This window comes from Mesoplodon densirostris, chromosome 10, assembly GCF_025265405.1.
Source record: "Mesoplodon densirostris isolate mMesDen1 chromosome 10, mMesDen1 primary haplotype, whole genome shotgun sequence".
Taxonomy (NCBI): Eukaryota; Metazoa; Chordata; class Mammalia; order Artiodactyla; family Ziphiidae; genus Mesoplodon; species Mesoplodon densirostris.
This window is the reverse complement of record NC_082670.1, coordinates 61466708-61492588: the sequence shown is the minus strand read 5'-3', so window position 1 is coordinate 61492588 and position 25881 is coordinate 61466708. Positions and strand designations below refer to the sequence as shown.

At 46.8% G+C, this 25881-nt stretch overlaps 1 protein-coding gene across 1 annotated transcript in view; it reads right to left on the bottom strand.

Moving 5' to 3' along the window:
• Positions 1-3395: 3395 nt before the first annotated feature.
• ITGA9 (integrin subunit alpha 9) overlaps positions 3396-25881 on the bottom strand; it is a 363172-nt gene continuing 340686 nt past the window's right edge. Inside the window, exons 27-28 of the mRNA XM_060108991.1 lie at positions 19383-19502; positions 3396-7808 (exon numbers count right to left, since the gene is read on the bottom strand). Of these exons, the coding sequence (XP_059964974.1) occupies positions 7710-7808; positions 19383-19502 (219 nt within the window). The 3' untranslated portion in view covers positions 3396-7709. The remainder of the gene's footprint in view (positions 7809-19382; positions 19503-25881) is intronic.

Here is a 25881-nt window from a genome sequence, read left to right as displayed (position 1 = left end):
TGGAGAATTCAGAGGAGAGGACCAGACTGGAGGCACCTGGGTCCTGTAGGTGACACGTAAAGCCAGGAGCCTGGATGGGGATCTCCAAGGAGTACAGATGCAAGAAGTTCCAAGGTCTGAGCTCCGGGCTCCTCCAAGACCAAGAGGCTGGGAAGAAGACTGGGAACCTGCAAAGGAGGCTGAGAAGTGGCCAGGGAGGTGGTAGGTGTACTATTCTGGAAATCTAATGGAGAGACTGTTCAAGGAGGTGAAACTGATTCCAGAAAAGGAAACCCAGATGGCCAATAAGAATATGAAGAGATGCATGTGTATGGCTGTCAAACACATTCAAACCTAACTCCATACAACAGTGTACATACAAGATTAGCAAGAAAGTCAGATAATTCCATGATGGGCAAGGATGCAGGGACATGCACTGCTGCTGAGAGCATCTACTGTGTGGTCATTTTAGAATCTGGGAAAGGAGACTGTAACTATGTTAAGATGTAATATATGTAATATGTACCACGAGAGATTCTAGCTCAGGTCCAGCAGGGGACATGGGAGAGGATGTTCATTGCAGCAGGAGGGTGCAAGCAGTCAAAGGTCTCCTACAGAGGGGCTGGAGTAGTAAAATGCTGTAGAAACAATGTAGGATGTAGTGCTGCATAACCACAGCAACATGAATACATCCTCAAAAAATTGAGACACAACCTGAGCTTTTAGGCTCAATACCATTTAAGTGAAACACACAAAATAATACTATGTACTTAACATTTCTAAGGACATGTATTCAATTCATTAGACTTGGTGCCTCTAGGAGAGAGAGGAATGTGAATGAGGATGGCAGGGGATAAAGGAGAAAAATAACATAAAACAAGAAAGAGCTTTGTGCGGACATTAATATGACTAACCAACTCTGTTGTACCCTAGGTACCCACCCCAAATAAAGGTGTTCCTCTTGCTCAAATCCAGTCAGACTCAAGGATTTGAAGGGTATGTATTTAGGGCTTAAGGAAGCTATATTCTGAGTATCTTATACCAATGGGTGTGGCAACTGTTAGTTGTCTCCAATATGTATTCTCCTCTTATTCCTTAAAAATCCATCCCCCCTTGGGCTTCCCTGGTGGTGCAGTGGTTGAGAGTCCTCCTGCTGATGCAGAAGACACGGGTTCGTGCCCTGGTCCGGGAAGATCCCACATGCCGCGGAGCGGCTGGGCCCGTGAGCCATGGCCACTGAGCCTGTGCATCCGGAGCCTGTGCTCCACAACGGGAGAGGCCACAACAGTGAGAGGCCCGCGTACCGCAATAACAAACAAACAAAAATCCATTCCCCAGCCTCCTTTGTGGATGGGTACATTTATATGACTAATTTCTGGCCAGTGCCGTATGGGACTTCTGGGAAGGCCAGTTAAAAGGGAGGGGGCATTGCCATTTTATCCTCCTCTATTGTTGGCTGGGAATGTGGACACGATGGCTGGTACACTGGTAGCCAGCTGGGACCACGAGGTAACTTTAAGGATGGAAGCCACATGCCTAGAAATATAGGAGCTGGTATCCTGATCATCCATGAAGCTGCTGTTCCAGAACTTGATGGCCCACACCTGGTCTTCTTTTATGTGAGAGAGGAACATACTTTCAGTATGTTTAAACCATGTTATTTTGGATTTTTCTATTATATGGAGCCAAATAGTCCTCTAACTGATAAGGTGGGTTCTGAATAGACGTAATATTGGAGAGGATTTCATTTTTTCCAAATCTGCCATTTCTTAGAAGAAAGTTTTCCTGAAGATCCTTTTAAAAATGCCCCCTGCTTATTAATCCATTTGGTGTCTTCAGAAGGTAGTACTTATACCTCTATTGAGATCTGCTTTAATTTTTTAGGTGTTTTTTCAATTATAGAAGAATCACATCAAATAAAGCACAGAATGATCTGGACTAGACTTTGAGGTGAAGCAGATGTTTGGCAGCAGGCCCAGACGTCACAGCCTCAGATTTCAGGGCAGAGCTGGCCATATCTCATTATATCCACTTTAGTTGGATGTTACACAGAATGAATGGACGTGATCTCAGGGTCGGGTGGCCTTGCTGGTGGATAGCTGCCAAGTGGTTTGATAGTATAGACAGAGCTCTAACTAAGCACTCCCATTAATTCTATTACTAAGCAAAATACCCGGATGAATAGACAGACTTTAAGGACCAGAGGTAAAGAACAGTGGACTGTACAACTCCTGATTGAACGGGAGACAGAATTTACTAATTGGCCATTTTTCTTCTTCTTAGTTTTGTATCTTTGATTCCTTTGAGTTAGTCAAGGCCTTTTCCTGGCTGAAGGAAACAGGTGGCGCAACACAAGAGAAGCATACTTAATCAGCATTAGTGATCTGGCAGGTCTTGTTAAGCCAGGAAGCATCCGAATTAAAAATCTTGGGATTTCTCACTGGACCATCATCCTCAGCGTCAGGCTCATCAATGCTCTTTGCTGCAAACAAAGCTCTTTCTTTTGAGACCTAGAATTTGGGATCTCTTTTGGCTTAGCAATTCATACTCTCCCAGAGGTAACTTTATTTTAAAAGTAATTTGCATATGTTTCATTGTTACAAAAGACATACATGCTCACTGTAGAACATGAAAATTCAGACAAGTAAAAACAAAACAAAATGCAAAGCAAAAACACTGACAATCCTACCTAGTTAAAGACAACCAATTTTATCCCCTTGGTGTGTATCTTTTCAGACCCCCTTCTATACTGTGTGGGGTGTGTGTGTGTGTATGAATTTTAACCACAGGGGAGTAATATAAATCTTAACAAGTACAAAAGCAGCAATTAATGAAATAGGAAGCAAAAACCAGTACACTTGATTGGTATAGCCAAAGGCTTATTCTTGAAAAGATCAATAAAATAGATCTTTGTTGGTCTCATCTAGAGAAAAAAGAGAAAAACACACAAATGAACAATATTTGAGATAAGAACAGGGACATAACTAGACAGATGGAGGGGATCAAAAATTAAGAGAACACAATGTTTGTAAATGTGTAAGGATGCTACCAAAAGGCTTCCGGGAAAATGCTTCATGACTGGAAGACACATGAGGAAGCAGTCTACTAAAAACGAGGAATCAGCCGCATTTAATTTGGGCACATTCATCCTAAGACCAAGGTCCCAGGTGTGGCCCTGGGCAGGTGGGTGATGCACAGAGAAGGCGGCGACCATGGAATGGAGGCCAAAGACTAGGGACAGTTCGGACACATCGAGTGGGTTCTTTATGTGCAATTAGATGAACCTGCATGGGCTCTTTAAATGCTCATGTTGTATTACACCGAAACCCCATCTTTAACAGCCTAAAAAGGCTCAAGTTCTTCAGTAGCAAAAGAAATTACAGACTGAACTCCCAAATCATTTGTAGCCGTTTTTTTATTCCAAACACGTACTTTTGTAAACCTGCATTTCCCAAACAGTGCAAGTGAATTAGAAGTGACTGCACAGACTTGAATACATGTGACTTTGTGAAGAGGAACACCCCTCCCAATGAAATTCCTCAACGGAAACGTACATGGATGCATCAATCAAGTTCTGGAAGTGAAGTTAGCGTGGGTGCCTGCCATGCAATTAATCACACTCTTAAAGCTTTAAAACTTACTCTGCCGGTCACACCGTGCACATTAGAATTTGAAAAAACCTTAACACAGTCTGAAATCTAGATCATTGTGCTACAAAGCATTGCATCACGTGGGGCATTTTTTCATTATCCCCCTCACATGCTGAAAATCAGAAGACATTCTAGAAGGTTCACTTTGGCCCTACTGCCTTGTATTCTAACCCTTCAGCCATTCTTTGCTTAAGAACATATTCTCCACTGTGTATATTCTTGCTCTATATAGCAAAACAACACATGGACTAAAACCCTGCATACTTGGAGCATTTTTAAGGGACCCTTGTTTTCTGCCTTTTATCTGCTAAAAGGCCATTTCCCCCAAATACCAATCCTTTGCTTTGCCTCTGCATTTCGGGAAGTCTGAATTAGGTGCAGGTTTCATCAGGGGTAGGTTTTACATGTAACCCGAGTGTAACTGCGTTGCCCTGCTATGATGCCTTATCCAAAAATAAAAGTAGAATAACCTTTTTTAAAAATGACATTGCTACAGTTCCACAGGTAGCATATCAGCACCCATCACAACCACCTAAGGGACCTGCTACACATCCACATTGAAAACAGGTCCCTGATGTTTCCAGGAGGCCCGCTGGTTTTGCTTTGAACCTCCTTGCCTCTGGCTCCAGGGCTGAAGGTTGCATATGATTTGGTGAAGGAGGACTTTCCATTGGATTTTCTACAAAGCTTACCCAACTTCAGAATGCTGATGGAAGTTTCCTGAAGAATTGACTGAGAAAGCCTCAGTGACCTCAGTAGCAAGTGGTTCTGGCCGTGTGCCTGTCAGTCACCGTAAAGCCACTGGACCCACTCACTCCTGCCAGTGTCCCCTCGTTCCTGAACCTCATGGCCTCTCCTTTGCGACAAGTCCAGGGCTCACTTAGGCGATGTTCCAAACTCCTGAGTCCCATGTAAACTGAGCATAAGTGAATCATTTTTGAAAAGGGGGCATTATTTCACTTAATTTCTACAAAGGTCCTTTTTTCATATTTAAAAAGCACCTCAATCCTTCTGACAGTTGATTATAACCCTAGTGAATACACAACCAAAAAGTTGAAGCAGACTTAAATGATGCTGTGCAAGAGAACATTAGATAGCATTCCACAGTGAACCCACAGAAGCAGGAAAGATGGAAATTGGAAGGCACTGTGGAATTTTAAAAGAACCTTCTGGAGAAGGAACAAAGACACACCAACCCATCCTGTCTGCTTCCCCCGAGAGCCTACTGAGGGCTTCTGAACTGGATGGAGCTGGTGAACTGGCCAAGCTGAGAGGGCTGACAACCTGATCAACTTCCCTCTCTATCTCTGTGCTAAACGGTCAGCTCCCCAGTCCCTGCTGCCCCGCCTACTCAGCATCAGGAGATAAGCAGATGTACCATCCTCCCCAAACAGGTTCCAGAGTGGCTGCCAGTATTTCCTCCAGTGGAGGACAAGCGTGATTTTCTTAAAAACTGCCCTATTTAGACTTAGTAATCTCCTGGGTATGTGACCACTCGTGTGTCTACCACTCAGAACCACCCAGAAGCACATGGATCCCAGCTCTGAGACTGGCTATGGAGCCTGCCCCTCCCCTGGTGAGGCTTTCCCCTCTAGCTGGCAGAACCGCGTGCCCGCCAGTTATCCTGCTACACTATCTCCCATGCGTCTGCACCCCTTGCAGGAGGCTGGCTGTGGCTATTCGTGCATTTGGCCAAAGCTGCTGATGGAGCTGTCCCAGGCCTACCACCTAAGAATCCTAAATGATTTATTAAAGGACAACATGAAACAACAAGCAGAAGTCCATCCAAGGAAGGCTGCAGATGAGGTCTCGTAAAGGAATTCACACTCCCACTGTGGGAAGATCTGCCTCTCCTGGGGCAAAACGTGGGGTGGTGTTCACTGGGGAACCCCACGCACTTAGCACAGGGCCTGACGCACAGCAGGGGCCCCATACATATCTGTCAGAGGTGAACTCTGAGTGAGAACTGGAAGGGGAGCATGATGCATTCTGTATCTCCCTGTGTCAGAGTCAACTGCGTAAGAAACGAAAAGACACGTGTGCTCCCTGCCAGGTTTGCAACCGTCCAGCACCCTCATAATTTTGCCAAAACTTTAGATATCTTTGCAAGCATAAGCCAACTATGTGTCTGGAAAAACCTGTCTCCCCTGAAGTTGAGTTCTGTGTCTTTTCAACAATACTCACAGGCCCCCGCACATCTTAGCTCCCAGTCAACAAGGCTCTATGAGAAAGATGCCTGGTCTTGTTTCATTCTCATCTGATGCCATCTGTTTGTACCCGGGGCTTGAGCAGGCTGTGATAAGTGACTAAGGACTCTGTCAGACCCTGCTCTTAGGCACGTTTTCCCCTGTACCAGATGGTTTTCCAGCAGCGGTAACAGCAGCCAGGGCTGCTCATGGTTATTGAATGTTCACTACGGGCCAGGCATGGTGTTGAGCTTGCTACATCCATCAACACCTTGCCCTTTCAGAGAATCACACTGCACTCAAACCTGGACAGCACTGTGCGTCTGGTAATAAACACTGTCAAATAGAGAGCTTGGATAGTGAAGGCCATAACTCAGCATTCACCTGTACAGGGGATAGGCGAGGACGTCAGTGCTATGCCCAGATCCCTTTGCATCATTTCTTTTGCATTATTTCTGTGTGCTTCCCAGGTTGGGGGCACCGCCCTCTTTTTGAGGACTGCTCCTGAGCTACTGGGGCTATTTTGCTGGCAGGAAGTGAAAGCAGAAAGTTTACATCTCCCCCGGGTACAAGACTATGAAAGCTCAGCTCCCTTGCCCCGGGTTGGGACAACACTGAGGCATAACTTATCCTCCAGAGCCCCCCTGCAGGATCAGGCTGAAGACCCCCTGCACGGGACCTGCCCTGAAATGGCTCCCTTACCTGTCTTCCTCCCCTTCTGTGTCCTGCTTCCCTTGTGTCCTTACTGGCGTGCCCTGGGGATACTTCCTTAATAAGTTACTGCATGAAAATCCTTGTCTCAGGGTCCACTTCTTAAGAACTCCACCTAAGACACAATTAAAAAAAATAAGGACAGGTTGAATGGTCATCTCTGGGAAGGACACTGCAATGACCATTAGCAAGAGTGACAGGGACAACGGAGACCTCTGGACTCAAATTAACATGAAAAGATAACACATCACAGCACTCAGACACAAGTCTCTGCTTGGTGGGCACCAATTCAGTCCCGGTGGTTTGCGGACTCTGATGCATGATGTCCAGGATGAGATGCCATTCTGAGGTTTACCAGTGGTGAAATGGCATTGCTCCAAGCTTTCATGTCTTAATTTAAGTGGAAGGAGGGTGAAATGTCTGCTCTATAAGGTGATGCAGAACAGACCTCAAGAATCAGGTTTTTCCATCCAAATTCCTGCTGGGAATCTTCCAATGAACGGTACAGATGAAAAAACTCTCTTGGTTCTTTAGCACATTATTCCACACTTGACTCCAGGCAACAGAGATGTGAGATGCCTTCGGGTTCAGCCCCAAACCACAGCTGATATACAGTACCACCCGCTGGGTGGATTCATCACATGAGGTTTCTTCAGATGATTTCATCTGAGAGTCTTCTTTAACAGCAAGTTCCAAAGTATAATAAGATCTTTATCCTTTAACATTTGTATGAATATACAAGTATTTCCAAGATTTCAGGCCAGATATCAGTGCTTGAGTGAACTATATAACCATTTAATAGAAATAATAAAACATCGATACAAATATAAAGACATAATCAGTATAAAAGGCTTATATTTATAAAAATACTTTTAGGTAACAGTTTTCCCCTGAGGGTTGACCACGCATGTTGCATCCATAAATATCGCCTGGCTCTGCAGCCGGCTTTCCAAAGTTCCGAGTTCAGCTGGAAAAGGAAGTGGTGGTGGTTCCAGTCAGGTGACCTGGCCGAAGTGACTGCCTCAGGTTGGCACCTGGGCTTGAGAGAACGAGGACGAGAACAGCATCGTGGGGCCTCCGAAAAATCTGGAGAAGATTCTTTCTTCCAAATATGGAAGATACAAAGATCAGGAAGACAGGCAAACCACTGGGCCACATGACCGGGCTGGGGTGGGGTGGCAGGTCACTGGTTTTTCTGGACCCAGTCCCAACTGTCTTCATTCTCTTTACGGTTCTTCTCAGCTTCAATAATTTCTTTGTACCTTCTGCGAAAGAAGCCCATCTGAAAGGCAGAAAGAGGAGAGGCCAGGTTAGAGATGCTGGGGAATCAACCATTTTGATTCCCAAGCCACCTGGACCCGGAGGAGGCATGATCTATGCTCACAACTCCTCAGATTGGGCTGATTTAGAAAAAGCATTAGGTGGAACCACTTTTCAAAATGCATGGACTTCCAGCAAGCTTTCTTATGATAAGTTGTTTGTTCCTTGTAATGTGCTTCTGGTGGAGTGTTTCCCAAACTGTATGCTGGGGAAAACTAGTTATTGAGCTATTCATAGGTTGTTTGGGAGTAAAACAGATTCCACGGTCAAATAAGTTTGGAAACGATACACTCTTTAAGAGATTCATAAGGTACAGTAGAACAGTAAAGGATCAAATCAACCTTTTAGGAAAGGATTAAGAAAGTCAGGGACTTGATATTTCCCAAGCTTATCTGGCTTTTGATAAATCTATTAATATTCTGAGAGAGATTAGCCATTGCAGAATAATTTGATAAGTACTGCTCTCATACAATAGGAGTTTTATAGTATCTGTAGGTCTGCATCCTATCTTGCTGTCCTCTAGATCTTTCGCTCATATCTGTGACCCTCGTGAGCTGCCGAGCTGCCGTGCACACAGCTGGCAGTGTGTACTCCCCTAAAACTGGCAACTCCTCCTGAGCCACGATGGCAGTTTCCTTTAGCTTAGTTCTGAAAAGACCTTTCCTTCCGATGTCTATGGCTTTTCATACAGGGTAAGATGAATTTCCATTTCTTTTCACATAGTCAGCGTAGGCACTACTGCCATATAAAAGTAACTTTTTGTAGCCCAAAGCTGACCTTTTCTCCCAAGCTCAGGAAGACCTGGTATCTCTTGTCCGGTGCTCCCTAGCATTAGTGGCCTCTGTTTCTGAGATCAGACATCCTCCTGCATCTGCCCTTAAACATGACTGACTGGAGTTGGTATACAAATACCCCAGCTTCCTCTCTCCTTGGGTGCAAAACCCTGAGGTGCACGCTCCGCGTGGAACTTTCCTGCAGTGATGACCAGCTTGATAACACGTCCTTTATTAGCTTCCTTCCCTGCCCTCTCTTCCCTGGTCTCCTATCACTGTTTCCTGAGATTATCTTCCAAATAAACGACTTGCCCTCAAATCCTTGTTTCGATCCTCTTGAATAGGGGAATTGAAACAGACATGCACACTTGGCTCGCTGCTGGGAGGCTGTGCTGCAGGTCTGTGGTACCACACCGTCACTGGTGTATAATTTCCATAGTCATATTTGAAAACACTTGAGACTAATAATCTCTGCAATCTGCTGCCAATGGGGGATGCACATACAAAACCTGCCCTAAACAAATCGTCAAGCAAACCCAGGCTTGTGGGCACATCTAACTCCTTTGTGCATCTTTCCTCACACTCCTTCACCATGAACCAAGCATCCACAGTCTCACTGCACCATCTTCTTATTCCTTGAAAGGGGCTTACTGGTCCAGGTGAAAATGGGAACTGTCAAAGAGAGCTGCCAAGACAGCGCTGGTCACCTCCATCCACTTTGCCAAGGGAGTCCTGAGAGTTCCCTTTGAGAGCAGTCTGACGGCTGGGAGGGAGTGGAAGCTTCCACAGAACAGCTGGCAAGGGTCTTGTGCTCTGAGCTTCGATCCTCAAGGCCCATTTCACAGACAGATATTGAGTTCCCTGGATATGTCCTCCCAAGCCTCAGACCACATCTATCAGAACCTCACTTTATGACACCCCCATATACTTTTCTCTCATTAAATCTCTACCACCTTCTCCCTTCTGCAAGGGATGTGGAAAGGAGGCTTGGCTTGAATGTTCCAGACAATCAGAAAAAGGTCGTTCTTGTCATCCTCAAAGCATACCCACAGGAGGCCAGGAAAGCAACCCAAGACTTCATGGAAATGTCTAACTCAGAAGTTACTGCTTGAAATCTCATTCTTGAAAGATGAAGATGTGGTTGACAGGGCGAATGTGTCATGTGCACCTTCTGAGCTGAGGAGAACATAATCATAGAAAGAAGGCTGGATATAGCATGAGAATAAGATTCTTTAGCACATGACTCTACCTGCGGATAGTGTGATGTTTCAGTGATCTCCAGTTACTCACTTTAATTCTAGAGAAGTAACATCTCTCTACTGTGGCACCAATCAAGCAGAGCTTTAACTGTCTTCTCTCTTATCATCTTTCACATTTGTCTCAGGACTCCTACGGATTTGTGCTTTTTATCCCCAGAGCTCAGCATCTCACCGCTACTTACTGCCAGTGATAAGTTGCAAAAATGCCCCTGTATCCATGCCCTGTACCGTGGCTTTGCAGCAAGTCCTATCAGGAGACGGAGTCTATTTTCCACACCCTGAATCTGAGTCGTGACTTGCTATGACAGTTGGGTGCATGGGAGGTGATGCCCTGTCAGTTCCACACTTAGGCCTCAAAGGCCTTGCACACTTCCACTTGCTTTCTCAGAACGCTGCCTGGCTTCCAAGTGAATGAGTTTGGTCTCGCTGCTGAAAGATGAGTCCACCAGCTGAGGCCCTCATAGACCCACCAACCCCCAACTGCTTGCAGGTGTAGGTTTGAGCCCCGCTGAGACGGGAGGACCGCCCTGTTGAGCTCAGAATTGCGACCTGTGTAGATGGTGGTTGTTTTTAAGTCTCTAAACTTTGGTTTGTTACATAGCAAGAGTTAACTGATACAGAACTCCATATTTTTTTGCCTGACTTACTGAATGAATCAACACCCACGGGAAGGGTGGCAGAGGGGCAGCCTGACAGGGCTCTAGATGGAAAGAGCATCACTGTGCCCTGTCCTGCTGAACAGACTTTTCTTGTTCATCTCTAAGGAAGACGAGAGTCGGCTCACCTTCTCACAGCTATGCTGGCATAAGGATTTGATACAGCGTGTGCAATCTAGCAAGGATTTAGAGTGCCTGGCCCAACTCTCACATCTTTATGTGTGTCATACTTGTTACCAACAAAGTGATGGTATATCATCTCCTGTAGGCATCCAAAAGCAAGCTCTTTTGTCTCAAGTGGTATGGTGTCAGCATTAGTCTTTTTTTTTTTTAATTAATTAATTTGGTTGCACCGGGTCTTAGTTGCGGCAGGCGGGCTCCTTAGTTGTGGCTCGCTGACTCCTTAGTTGTGGCATGCAAACTCTTGGTTGTGGCATGCACGTGGGATCTAGTTCCCTGACCAGGGATCGAAGCCAGGCCCCCTACATTGGTAGCTCGGAGTCTTAACCACTGTACCACCAGAGAAGTCCCTCAGCACTAGTCTTGAAAATTCCACCCCTGCTGGCAGTAACCATAGAGCTTCTCTTAGAAACAGGCTTGCAAACCCTCCACCCCACTCCAGTGAGGCAGGGTATCCAGAGCCCTGTTCCCAACATAACCTGTGTGTAGTCTCATCTTTAGATGGAAGCGTGGAGCTGCCACTGGTATCTGTCCTTCTTCTTTGGAGCCCATGGCCATTTCTTAAAACACAGACCACTCTCATGTCTAGGGAGTGCTGGGTACAGTAGCGCAGGATGTGCACTGCATGTAAGGGGGGAGGGTGCCACTCATATCAGAGAGATCATGGACGTGTAAACTTATTACAACTATTTTCCAGCAGATGGCAGTCGGGTGTCTTTTTCTAACAAAATCAGTAGACTTTCTGAATTTTCTGACAGATGGAAGTAAAGCTTCTGGAGGAAGGGGCGCTGTTTACTTGTCTGCACAAAGGTGCAATATAGTCTAGAGGTGGTTCTGTCAAATTAATATTGTTTCTTACGTGATCAAACGAATTCCATTTCAGAAAAAGAGAAAATCACCTTTGTGTTGTTGTTTAGAGCCCGGTTTTGGCTTTTGATATAGAACCCAAAGCCCAGGCTCCTAGTTTACCAAGCCAGGGTTCCCCAAACAACTGTGTCATGCCAGGCCTGCCCAGTGCCATAGGACCTACTCAGAAGGGTTGGACAGGAGAGGTGCCGCATGGGGAGCCTGGAGTTCTGAGTACTGCTCACGCTTGGCCACAGGGCAGGTCATTTCCTGGCTCTGAACCCCAGTGTCTTTGTCTCTGCCCAAGAGATCGATGGCATTCTCAGACCTCTTCTAGCCCTGAAACACAATGAAAGCTTTTATGTTGGTCCCCAAAGCAAACTCGGGACTGCAGCCTATAGGCCATACAGCTGTGTATCCAGTCCTCACACGCAGGAGGCACAGGGCACAGAATCCTCGCCTGGTATCATTTTTTCTCAAAGAGTTTTTGGAAAATTAAATTTCCAATTTTTATATTAAAGTATGGATATGTTATAAAGTATAAAGAAGTCTAAAACTCTTAAAAACTAAGATAACTCAAGACTTCAAAGACATTTCTCTCCTGCAGCAGGCCTACACTCTCACCATCACTAGTACTCATGGTTACTTTGGGGAAAACCTTGGAGAGATGCTGGGCAAACCTACATTTTCCCAGCCAGCTAAGCCCACACTGAGGGTGCCGGGAAATGAGCCGTGATTAGTTAAGCTGGACCCTCAGCAGCCCCTCACGCAATTCCAGTTCAGTGGAGTATGTGTTTTCCTGCACTTTTTCTGGATCCTTCCAGGGCTTGCTTTGCCACTTGAGGGGCAAAAGGCTCTGTTTATAACTGCTGTTTGTAGCGGAGGGAACACTCATGGAAACCCTACAGGAAGAGAGACTAGAGCCAAACTTGGCTCCCCTGAAAGCTGAGGGAGCAGGGGTTTTCTGGCTTCCTGTCTGTGCCGCTCCTGAGGGGGACCTGCGGCCCCACAGGGCAGCTCCCTCAGCCCTCCTGACAGATTCACACAACTTTCTGTTATAAACTTGTATCAAAAAAGCTGCCAGAAAACTCCTAGGGAAACAGCAGGTTTCCCCTGAATGGCCCTAATTAGGAAGATTCTGAGAGGGGCCTGGGGCCCAGGAAGAAGTGAGAATGACTGGATTCTGGGGTCCACATCCTACAGCACCAGCCTCCTCCTTCCCAGCTCAGTCTAGGGTGAGTGAAGGGCGGCCGCACAACCCCATGGCCTCTGGTCTCTGGGGAGATGCCCACCCCCTCCTCCCTGGCTTTTGGATTGCCTCCTGGGCAGCTATTCCAAGGGCCTTGGACACACTCCTTCTTTGGACTAACTCAGAGCCTCATGTTTATGGGTCCTTTCAAGTTCCTTGACTATTTACATAGCACGTCTCTGTCTCAAGATGTCAACAGTGCAACATCAGCCCAATATTTACTTCCAAACATAAATAAGTCCCCACTGAGCGTCTCTGGCACATGGTCTTAATTGAGACAGTGCGAAGGGTGTGTGCACGTATGTCTGTGCATTTTCATATTCTCTGCAGGAGAAACAAGGATGGGTTCTCACAGCCCAGCTGGAGGGCAGGTGATAACCCCAATGACCCCCGGAGGGGCTGCCAAACCTACCCATCCGCTGGGCCATTTCACAGATTTATTTTTCCAAGTATTTCTGCTTGAGGTCAGCAGGAATGCTCTTAAATGAAAACCAGGAGCCCAAAACCAGCTCTGGAGCAGCAGGCTCTTGGAACAGGCCCGGCTGACAGAGGGTTCGAGACAGTCCTTCTGAAGGACGGTGGCAAACCCACTGCACAGCCCACCTCTATACCACTCGTGAGACAAGTGAGGCAAGGCTGGCAGGTCCTGGGCCTTTTGGGAAGGCATGGGGCTGGCCAGGCCACGGCACTGCCCTTTGCTCCAGGCCATCTCACTGGCAAAAGGGGCCAACAGGAGAGAAGGGAAAGGTTCCTGGGCTGGAAGCAGTAGAGGAGGATGCAGAGTTTTCGCCTTCACTGAGTGGTGGCCTGTGTGTTTTGGCAAACTGTACAAGGGAGCGAGGAGAGGGGGAGAGAGAGGGAGAGAGAAGCCTGGGGCCCTAAATGAGGCTTTTCCTCTTGAAGGAAAAACATCCCAGCATCTCCACTCTCTCACCACTTGACTTAAAGGCTGGCTTGATGAGTTGAAGGCACTTTTTAAAGGTGCAAGTCACATATACCCTCTGAATAATGAAATTCCTCCTATAAACAGGCCTTTACGATTGTCTTGAAGAGGCACAGGGCCCAGGCCATTTCAAACCAAAACAGGAGCCAAACGAAAGAAGAGGGGACTCATTTGGATTTTTCTCCCTTAAAAGAGTTTCCTATTTCAAAGTTTTCTTCCTGCACGGTGGCTTGGCAGGCTACTGTAGTCCTTGCACAGAAAGTTTAAATTATGGCTCCCAGTGTCTGCTAACAGCTCAGCTCTGGGAAGGCTGATTAGGATCCATTTCAGAATGTGAAGAAGGGTCTGGTTAGCTCGGGGCCCTCATTGTGGATTTTGCACCGGAGCCAGGACCTGCTGCGGCCAAGCATGAGACAGCGCCTGATGTGCCACCGGCCGACCCTCTGGAAGGCCCCGGAGGAGAGAAGGAGGCTGAGCGTTAGGCAGGGAGCCTGGACTTCGGCTCTGGAGAAGGTATTTGCTGACCCTATAAGGGGTTTCTGTTTCAGATAAACAGGGGATGATGGTCATGTTGGTAGAACCACGGCAACATGTAGGAGGTGTGGCACAGGCTCTCTGCCTGGCCAAGTGCTGCTTACCCCTCAGGATGTGCTTGGCTCAGCCTCGGTCACTTACCTGCTTTCCCCAGTCTTTACGATGGAGTGAGGGCTCTGCTGCTTATTACCTCTGTCCCTTTACCCCGAGCCGGCCACTTCGCAGGGATCTGTTTGCTGAGTGAAGGCACCGGCCAGCTCACAAGTGTAAAGCATGCTAACCCTCAGGCCTGCATGGTACAGAAAATCCATCCGCACTGGGCCAGCCACCTTGTTCTGTTTTTGATACCATGCCACCATCCTTGTACTTTTTTGGGAACAACCATTTTGGGCTCATGAGCTCAAGGCAATGGCAAGCAACCACAGGTAGCAGTGTCAGGTGCTACACCAAAGGAAACTTCAAGAGATGTGACTCTAGAAAGGAAAGAGGACTTAAACATTGCCCACCTGTCTTCAAAGGGTCTAGTGAAGTGTTTACTCATCAGTAGTGGCAACTGGGTACCATGCAGTGACTTTCCCCTTGAAAGGATTGGAGGGAATGATATGTGAAATACGGTAATAAGCCAGAAGCAGTTAGACTTCCCATCTAACTCAAATATTAGGCCCATTAATCAACGGATTTCTGTGCACTGAACTGTCAATATTAGACCTCTATACATAATGCATGTTTCTTAGGTTATAGACATAGGGATCCAAGTTGACAAGAGGTCTGTAGTTGACTCACAGACATAGAGAACAGACTTGTGGTTGCCAACAGGGAGGGGGATGGAGGAGGGATGGATTGGGAGTTTGGGATTAGCAGATGCAAACTATTGTATATAGAATGGATAAACAACAAGGTCCTACTGTATAGCACAGGGAACTATATTCTATATCCTGTGATAGACCATAATGGAAAAGAATATGAAAAAGAGTGTATATATGTGTATAACTGGATCACTTCACTGTACAGCAGAAATTAACACAACATTGTAAATCAACTATACTTCAATAAAATAAATAAAAAACAAAAGAGGTCTGCAGTTGAAGTTTGAGGAATATGTAGGTCTTCAGAATAATCCCACATTTCATTTGCCCTTTTCAGTGTCCTATAAAGTCATTCCATTTAGTTAGTCCTTCAAGAGAAAAATATTTTTCCTAAAGAAACTCCCTCTGCCGAGCTCGTTACTGCACTGTCACTGTGCCTGAACAGACTACCCACTCTGAATGTTGAGTGAGATCATGAACCCTGCACCGAGGTTTACTTTTTTTTCCTCCAAGGAGCTCAATCATAATTTTATCTATGACACAATGGAAGAGAGATGAGGTTTCATCTACTTTAGAACAACAAAACTTCCTGTTAGGCTAATCATCCTTTGCCATAGTGAGTTTTACAGAAAAGATTAAGATTTTGCCCAAATTTCTGAATATCATGTATGTGATAGACAAAAGATGGCCACTAAGTCTTTGCTACTCCTCCCATTGGGAGGCAGAGTCTCTTTCCTGTTCCTTGACTCTAGGCTGGCACGTGACTGCTTTGACCAACAGAGTACAGCAGGATGATGCCGTGCCAGTTCTGGGCCAGCCTTTCAGAGAACTAGCAGCTCTCACCATGCTCTCCCAGAGCTGAAGCCACCATGTAAAACGTCAGCACACTCTGCTGGAAGGGCCACATGTAGAGGCCCTGAATCTACACGAAGACAGGGAGGGGCCTGGCAGAGTCCGGCCTTCTAGCCATCTCCACCCAAGGTGCCAGGCATGTGAATAAAATTGTCCTGTGAAGTGAAGCAGACCAGCCTAGCCACCAGGTGAATGCCCTTGTGTGACACCACTCAGTGTCACTTGGAGCAGAAGAAGCATCCAGCCAAACCCTTCCTGAATTCCTGACCTATACATTTGTTAGGCAGAAGGGAACTCAATTTGGTGGCAATTTGTTGTGAGGCCATAGCTACCCAGTACCATATAAAAGACTGTAATTTAGGCAATAGCACCACTGACAACCGTGAAACCCTGCTGGAGTGAAAGCCTTTAGGGTATCTGCCTAGTTTCCTTCTAAGATTAGCCCCTATCCCCACCCCTACCTGGCCTCCCCAAACCTCCACACTGCATCTTTCTCCTGCGCTGGCCTTAGCTGTCTGGATGTGGGAGACATGTGACCCAGCCCGGGCTGGTCAGATTCTCTCTGCCACCTCCTGGCCTCTTGCCACAGTTGTAGACATTTGACTTGAGCTGAGCCAGTCAGATTCTCTCTCCCAGGCTTGTAGGATTGGGACTCAGAGGGGGCTGATCAGTCTGTGTCTGTGGCTAGAAGTTTTGATGGCATCACTCACCAGCTTTCTCAGAGCTGTTCTAGACCCTTCCTTCCTCCAGCAGTTAAGATGACCTTGTCTGGTTAAGGCGCCTCGACCGCCACCACTCTGCTTTCACGGCCAGTCCATGGCAGCGGGTGATGTCTGCCTTCTCGGGCCCTGGCTCTTTGGATCACACACAGCTGGGTGGCCTCAGGGTGCTGGCCACCCCGTGACACCCCCTCCTGACACACCACATTCTTTAAAGAAACACGGCAGAAGCAAAGCGAAGCAGATGGCAGTTGGAAGGAGGTGGGAGGGTGTGCTCAGGAGAGGGGACACTCCTGAGTGGCAGAGCCAGGTGGGGGGCCCAGGGAGGGGAAACAGCCACCCCACTCCCCACTCTGTGTCCCTGTCTGGTCCCGTGCACCCAGCAGTGGAGGACGGTGTTCCCTCTCTTCTGAAATGTCCGTACAAAGGCAGAAGGAAGTATCTCTCTCTCTCACACACACACAAACACCCCCCCCACCCCCCGCAAAGCCCTTACTGTCTTCAGATCCCAAACACTGAGCTGGCTTTGTTCTCTACCCCCAGACCAGACGTCTTGGCAGGAAGGAGTTGGAGTTGGAGAAAAGGGAGAATTAAGACTCTATCTGGCCACGCAGATTAAACAAACAATAAATGGGCAGGTTTTTCAAAAAAGGTAATATCCGCTCCTGGTAAATATACAGGAAAATGGTCACTTTTGATACACTGCTTGTGTAACCTTTCCAGAGGGCAACTGGTAATACGTAATAAAAGGCTTAAAATACGCATTTCTTTTGACTCGGTAATTCCGTTTCTAGGGTTTCATCTTAAGGACATAATGAAGGATTTGTGCAAATATTTGGCTCCAAGCATATTCACTGTGGCACTGGTACAAGAAGTGTGAAACCAGAAGCCATGTGAATGAATCCCAACAACCGAGGACTGGGATCTGCCATACACCTGCAGCCTGAGGACGGCGATGGACACGGGTTTTTAACAATAGGGAAAGACTTTCATAATTTTGCATTCAGGTAAAGCGAGGCTGTAAAATAGTAAATGGGATGTCCAAAAAGCATGGGGGGCTTCCCTGGTGGCGCAGTGGTTGAGAGTCCGCCTGCCGATGCAGGGGACACGGGTTCGTGCCCCGGTCCAGGAGGATCCCACGTGCCGCGAAGCGGCTGGGCCCGTGAGCCATGGCCGCTGGGGCTGCGCGTCCGGAGCCTGTGCTCCGCAGCGGGAGAGGCCACAGCGGGAGAGGCCACAGCGGTGAGAGGCTCGCGTACCGCAAAACAAAAAACAAAAAGCATGGGAACCTGAGATAAACTTATTTTCAAGTAATATGCTCAATATATTTTTCTTCAACCTCCAATACTTTTTTCAGGTGAAGTCCAACTGTCAGTCTGAAAAGATGTACAACAAAAACCCTATTTTCCCTGTGTTTCTAGATTTCTTGGACACTCTGAAGTATATTTACTATACTTTTTTCAGATTGATAATTGAACTCATTGCTTTAAGTTTAGAGCTCCTGCACCTGACAATGTATTGGGTATTTTACTGGAGAATTTAACACACTATTCACAAATAAGTGGGTGCTATGAGAATGCCTGGTCTCTGTCTACTATGTAGGGAAAAAGTTCAAAAAGAGACAACGCTGGTCTCACCACAGTTATCTCTGGGATGGGGACTCCTGAGTATCTGAGAACTTTTTTGCTTACTGACATGTGTCTATGTTTGATCAATAAATACAAATTATTTTGGAATCCCAAAGAAACTAATTATTTGAATTTAAAGGATCCATCCATAGTCATGTAAGAGGCTGTTTCCACCTGCCTCTGAAACCTGGAACACTGGAAAAGCAGGGACTTGGTGTCAGGAAGTCCCAGCTGTGGTCCCTGGTGCTGCTGCAGGAGCTGGGGACATGGTGGGAACAAGAACAGACAGGACCCAACTCACGTGGCACACTACCATCCCGTGGAATAGACAGACCTTCCTCAGATAATGACTCTGAAACCATTACTGATGAACACAGAGGCCCTAAAGTCAAGGATGCCAGGTGTCTGAGAGAAGAGCACAGGGCAAAGAAACCATCCTAGAATTGGGGGTGAGGACACCTCTTTCTTCTTGAGAAAGTGACAAGAGGCAAGATGTGAAGGATGAGCAGGTGCTCCCTGCTGAAGGAGGCAGGGCAAGTCTACCCCTGGGGCACCTACGAATGAACCCCCATGGGGTTGGGAGAACTTCTGATGAAGCTACCCAGGCAGCACTCCACACATACAGCCCATCGCCATTACTAGAGTCTTCTGGGCAGAAATCTTTTCCATATTCCACATGGGAAAAGAACAAAGAATGGCTCTGTAGTTTCTTTTCTTGTTTTTGTCCCAAGTAAAGGAGTTAACCATCCCCGTCCCAGTCCCAGCTGTTACTCCCCAAGCTTGTGTGTTGGAGTGAGGCTCCCACCACCCTGTGTTAGGACTGGTGGCAACTCTGCTAGGGAAGGCAGGAGAAGAGAGTAAGATTTTGGGGTTCCCTCTAAAGCGGTCCAGTCCTCAGGTGTGAATGGCCTCAGGAGGAGCCTAGACTCCATTCACTGCCTGGAGGGGACCCTGCCCTCCTTTCATTGTACCTGCACTGGGAAGGAAGTTCCACCAGGAAACCTTTTCCCACGATGAGCTCTAGCCCTGCTGAGGCAGGAGAGCCGGGTGTCTGGTCGGGGACTCCCTGGGGACCTGCGCTCTCCACTCACCTTCCAGAGCAGCACAGCCAGCAGCAGGAAGATGAGGATTCCCACCAGCAAGCTGATGGCAATGATCCAGCCCACGACGTAGCCTCGGGGCTCCAGATTGTGCAACGCCTCGAAGACCACCTGGGAGGCAAAGCAGAAGTGAGATGGTTCCCAAATGGAAGCACCCACCGCATGAGGGGACCCAGCCTGGGCTTGACATTGGCACTGAACTGGAGAGATGTGTTCAGACTGCTGTTACTCTAAAATTGCCTCTGTTGAGTGCTTTCCTGGGTGTATACGGATGGATTTTTCACAAGGACCTGAAAAGGCACTTGAAATCGCAGCCCCAGTTCTTGAAAGGGCTGTAATGACAACAGGCCTGATTTAAGTATCACGAAGTGAACATAAGTGTGGTGAAAAACTGAGAGGACGCACTATGTTCTTGATTCAGAACAGACAATAACAGTCTCTGTTTTATTATGGTTTTGAAACAAGGGCATGGGCGTGCGCTCCAGGTAAGACAGTACTTTTTTCTGAGTGTTCCGTGCACTGCGTAACTTAGTGTGATTACTCAATTAATGCCAGTTTCCCCAGTAGGCTGTGGACCTCAAGGGCTGGGCACAGTTTGCCTTGGGTCTCATGGCGATGCCTAGCATACTAAAAGCACGCACTCGAGGAGCGGAGTCCTGGTCTCCAATGGGAGCCATAGGTCCTCAGAGCCCATGTCTCAGTGGGGCAAGTTTTCCCAACTTGGATGGAAGCTCAGTGGTGTGCTAGCTCACATCACTGGGGCCAACGGTGTGCACCTCTTCCCAGCTCCACATCTAAGGATGTTACAATGCTACTTTGAAATGGTCCATCACAGGAGTATTTATACCACCTAAAGTGGCGAACCAATCAGGGCACCCCCACCCTCCTGCCACAGAAGGGATAGCTTAACACGTGCTAGCTCAACACTGACTGTACTCTTTGGCTCTATTTTCACCCCACTGGTCACAGTGGAGTTTATTTTTGTAGAATTCAAAGCATCCATTGTGTCCTCTACAGCCAATCCCCTAACACCCCACCATCCCTTTCAAGCTCCTCTTTGCTGAAGAGACAGAAATCTCAGCTCTGGGCAGCCACTGTCTCCCTTGGCTGCAGACAGGCTGGCCCAGCCACAGGGCTTTGTCCAAGCTAGGCCGTGTGCTTGGAATGCCCAGTCCCTCCTTGGAGAAGGCCTATGTAAACCTGGCTCAATCCTGAAAGCCAGCTGATTTTTTGCCTGGCAGGAAGCCTCGCTGGTTATGGGAGCCCCTTGCTCAAGCCTCAACGGTGACTGGGCACAGGACTGAGTTGATACTAGCGCTATTTATGTTACCTTTTTAGGGCCTGGCTTCCCTCTCTCTTTAACATTTCTTGAATGCCCCTCGTGTCAGGCTCTGTGCTTTTCTTGCAATCTCTTGTCTAACTCACACAATCACCCCAGGAGGTATTTAGCACCTGTTTTACACAGCAGGACATGGAGGCCCAGAGAGGACAAGGGATTTGCTCTGGGCCACGTAGCTTAAAATGCAGAGTCAGGATTTGAACTCAGGTCTAGCCAACCCCAAACTCCCAATCTAAGCTGGTCACTAGCACACCATAGAGTACCTGGCTGACAGTGGCTCTTTAAAGATTATCTGTCAATTAAATGGATCATTTACTGTCTCTTCCCTGGTGATAAGGAAAGCAAACACAATCACCTTTGTCTCAACTGTCTTCATTCCCACAGCTGAGGTGGGGGGGGGGGTGCTGGGGGAGGGGAGGATGGTCATCCAGGAGGCAGATCCTGAATCCAAAACATTATCTCTAGGGAAATCAGAGCAGAAACCATTCCTTCCTATGTTGGGACAGATCAAAGAAAACTGCCTACAGAACACAGTAGTCACTCCTGGGAATGGAAATAAGGTCTCTTTTCAGCACATACTCACTAGCTGTGTGACCTTGGACAGGGTACTTTACCTCTCTGAGCCTCAGTTCTCTCCTCTGTAAAACAGGGGTAGAACAGCACCTCCCCAGAGAACTGAAGGAACTAATGCATGCACAGCGATTGGCAGAGCCCACCCCTGACACATGGCGGGTGCTCCCATCAGCATCATTAGCACTGCTGGCAGGGAGATTTCTTTTGAGGTTGTGCATGGTTGGCTGGCACCCTTATTTAAAAAAACTATTTATTGAAGTCTAATATACATAGAGAAGTCTACGTAACCTAAGTGCACAGCTCACTGCATTTTCACGAACTGAATGCGAAATGCTTCTGTGTAGCCAGCACCCAGATCAAGATGCAGGATGAGACCAGCTGCTGAGAAGCCCCCTTCACTCTCTCTTCCAGTCACAGCCCCCACGAAGGGTAATCGTTGTCCTGACGGCCAAGAGCCTAGACGAGCATCACTGCTTTTGTGCACGCTCTACCTGGAAGGACTTCTTTCTTCCACATTAGGTTTGGGAGATTCCTCCAGGCTGGAGCATGGCATTCTCATTGCTGCGTGAATACACCTCGATTTATTTATCCATTCTACCTGGTTTGGGGCTATTACAAAGAGGGATTTTCAGACATGAGGCGATCCTGAAGGAGGAATATGTGGGGGTGAGAGGTGGTGGGACAGAAATGGGCTGTGAAGTCTGTCATCTTAAGCCTACTCTTTTCTATCTGGTTCAGATTAGAGACTTCTGTCTTTAAAGACAGATAGATTCATGTCTTTGAGTTACTGCCCCTAAAAGCTGTGGATCAAATCACCTCTCACATTCAGAATCTCTTGTGGTGTCTTGCACAGGTCAACTATGAAGCCCTGTGGCTGAGAGGGGCACCCTTGGGCAACCAATACAAACTTCTCAGTTTCCTCCTCTGTGAAATGGGGAAGTAAGATAGTGTCTGAAAGTTCCTGGTCTCTGGTCGCATAGTGAAAATCTGCTGAACCTTCCTGTTGACAGTGAGACAGGCTGTGGGCTCCATGGGGTCAGCTGTAAAGTCCAGCCCCTTGGATCACCCCGAGAGCCGCATAGGGATGCTGCCTGCCCACGGTGTCTGAAATGCGTATCCTGGCAAAGCTACCTTGGAGGTCTGGTTTTGTAGATACAGAGACAGTGAAGAGTATCCACTACAGTTTAGTCTGGCAAATTCCACAAGAATGCCCTGGCACTTCCCCGGAATGTGTGCTTAATCTTTTATTATTTTTAGTGATACCATTCATCATCTTGGACATGTGCTTTATGCTTTGGCAAAGCTGGTTCCTGCACATCGTGACTCTAATCAACTCATTAAGTGGAAGGACCTGAGCAGCCTGAAGTTCTAAGAAGTCACATCTTAGATAAAAACCCACAGGAACAGCAGCATGGACCACAGAGAGAGGTAGGAAGCACCAACAATCCAGTCTGGTCGCCACCACTAAACAGCAGGATGATCCTGGTGAAGCCCTTATACCTCTTTATTTTAATTCAAAAATTAAAAAAAACTTTTGAATCAGCCCATGGTATTTTTTAATGTTTTTTTTAAATTGAAGTATAGTTGATTTACAATATTATATTAGTTTCAGGTATACAGCATGGTGATTCAGTATTTTTACAGATTATACTCCATTAAAAGTTATTACAAGATAATGGCTATAACTCCTTGTGCTACATAATAAATCTTTCTTACTTATCTATTTTATACATAGTAGTTTGTATCTCTTAATTCCATCCCCGGTACCTCTTTAAATATCTTTTCTCCACCTCCCCAGTTACTGCTCCAGTTCAAGCCTGAGATTCTGTCACCAGCACTATTTCAGGAGCTCTGGAGGAGCCTTCCTGCTGTTAAGAGTTATCTTCCTAAAGCACAGGCCTCATCATGCACTTCTCAGTTTATACTACAGATGGTTTCCCTTTATACCAAATATACATTTCAGGGTACCAGGCTCTTTACAATCTGGTCTCCTTCCTACCTTTCCAGCCCCTGGCAGGACCTGTACTCACATTCTAGCTGGTTAGAGTTATCTCCCTGTGGGACCTGTGGCCTCCTGCCTGTCTGCAGCCTGCTTTTGCCACCTTGGAAGACTCTTCCATTCCTGTCCAGTTGGCAAACTCCAATACTGCTTATCTTACAAATGTTCATATCCTTTCTTTTCTTTTTTTTTTTTTTTGCAGTACGCAGGCCTCTCACTGTTGCGGCCTCTCCCGTTGCGGAGCACAGGCTCCGGACGCGCAGGCTCAGCGGCCGTGGCTCACGGGCCCAGCCGCTCTGCGGCATGTGGGATCTTCCCAGACCGGGGCACGAACCCACGTCCCCTGCATCGGCAGGCAGACTCTCAACCACTGCGCCACCAGGGCAGCCCTGTTCATATCCTTTGATCCATTAATTCTGTACTTGGAAATTTACTCATAGGCAAGAAACATAAAGTACAGGAAACGTTTTATATTCGAAGATGTTCACTGTAGAATTATTTATATTGGTACAGAATTAGGAATATCCTTAATGGAAAAGAATACAAAAAAGAATATATATGCATAACTGAATTACTTTGCTGTACACCAGAAACTAAACAAAACATTGTAAATCAACTCTACTTCAATAAAAAATAGAAATATCTGGGCCTCCCTGGTGGCGCAGTGGTTGAGAGTCCGCCTGCCGATGCAGGGGATACGGGTTCGTGCCCCGGTCTGGGAGGATCCCATATGCCGCGGAGCGGCTGGGCCCGTGAGCCATGGCCGCTGGGCCTGCGCATCCGGAGCCTGTGCTCCGCAACGGGAGAGGCCACAACAGTGAGAGGCCCGCATACCGCAAAAAGGAAAAAAAAAAAGAAATATCCTAAAAGTCTAACAATAGAGTGACAGATGAGTAAATTACGGCAATCGCAAAGTAGAATACCACAGAGCCGTTAAAATGATAATACATCTGGCTGTCAAAATATGATTTTCAAAAAGTTAAAAACATGACTCTCATACAAATACGCAGCAAATACACATTAAAAATTTATTTAATTCATGACCGAGGGAATCAGTAGGATGGTAAAGCTAGTTCAAAAAAGATTCTGAGGGCTTCCCTGGTGGCGCAGTGGTTGGGAGTCCGCCTGCCGATGCAGGGGACGTGGGTTCGTGCCCAGGTCTGGGAGGATCCCACATGCCGCGGAGCGGCTGGGCCCGTGAGCCATGGCCGGTGAGCCTGTGCATCCGGAGCCTGTGCTCCGCAACGGGAGAGGCCACGGCAGTGGAAGGCCCAAGTAACGCCAAAAAAAAAAAAAAAAAAAAAAAAGATTCTGAGAATGTGGGTAGTTACAGAAAAAAAAGAATAGAAGAATGTTGAAATCAGATACAAAACTGATTAATACCTTACATGGCAATAAACTATAACCTTTGGGATTATATTTTCTGCCAGACAGAAGTCATTTTCATCTTTACTGGCTAAAGGCATTTGTAACTTAGTTTTCTATAAGTTAATATGTAATTTCACAGAATATGGGCCCTAGGGAGTTAGGCAGGCCTATTAGAACAGTGTTGTTTTTCTCAAATTTTAATGTGTGTAAGAATCACATGAGGAACCTCGTTAAAATGCAGATTCTGAATCAGGGAGTCTGGATTGGGGCCTGAGCGTCCACATCACAGTTACACTCACTGGTGATGCTGATGCTGCTGGTCCAAGGACCACACTTTGAGTAGAAAGGGGATAGAGAGTGCTCCAGGTGTGAAAGGACACACCATCATCTTTTGCCTGATTTCCAAGTTTTACATGCTTTAGAAAGCATGATAATAAAATGGGAAAAATGATAAATGCTATAAAGTTATACAAAAAAATCAATATCAATTTAGCATACAGAAGACTTCAGCTTTGCAGAAAAATGTAGGATATTTTTTAGGTAAATAGGTGTTTTTTGATACTACGGGTATTGTTTTCTCTTTTCTACTTTTAACTACTTTTTAAAAAAATTGAGCATTTTAAAGCCAAGTTAAAAAAAAATTAAAAGGAGAGACTCTGCTCCAACACCTTCTGTTCCAAGAAGACTGACCTACTCTGCTCTTTTCAGCAGAGTTAATCATCCTCTGAGCTTTTGGAAACAGCAATTTTCAACTTCTCTTAGCAGAGAAAATCTGCGCTAGCACCCCAACGTATAAAACAGAAAAAACTGGAGATTCTCTGTTTATAAAGAAGGTGGGAAGCTCGAGCCCTGCCTGGTCGGTCCCCCTTCCCAAGCCAGTGCCTTCTACCCGAGGCCCAGCAGCCCCAGAACCAACTCAAGGGAACCCACGGCTCCACAAAGCTTAGCTTTAAAACCACAGTGGAGCACTTCGTCATCATCCCAGTCCTAAGTCCTCTTCACTCTGTAAGGTAATGATGTATCTTCCTGTCTATGGACTCCAGTAAACTGAATTCTTACAGAACAAGGATTTGAATGCATGTTCTCCCGTCACCTAGGCCAAGGTAGTGATTCATCATGTGATTCATGAAGGCACAGATTAATAAATTCAATGTCCTTTTTGCCATACCATTCGATGAAGTATGACTATGATTCAGTCTGCAATGAAGAGA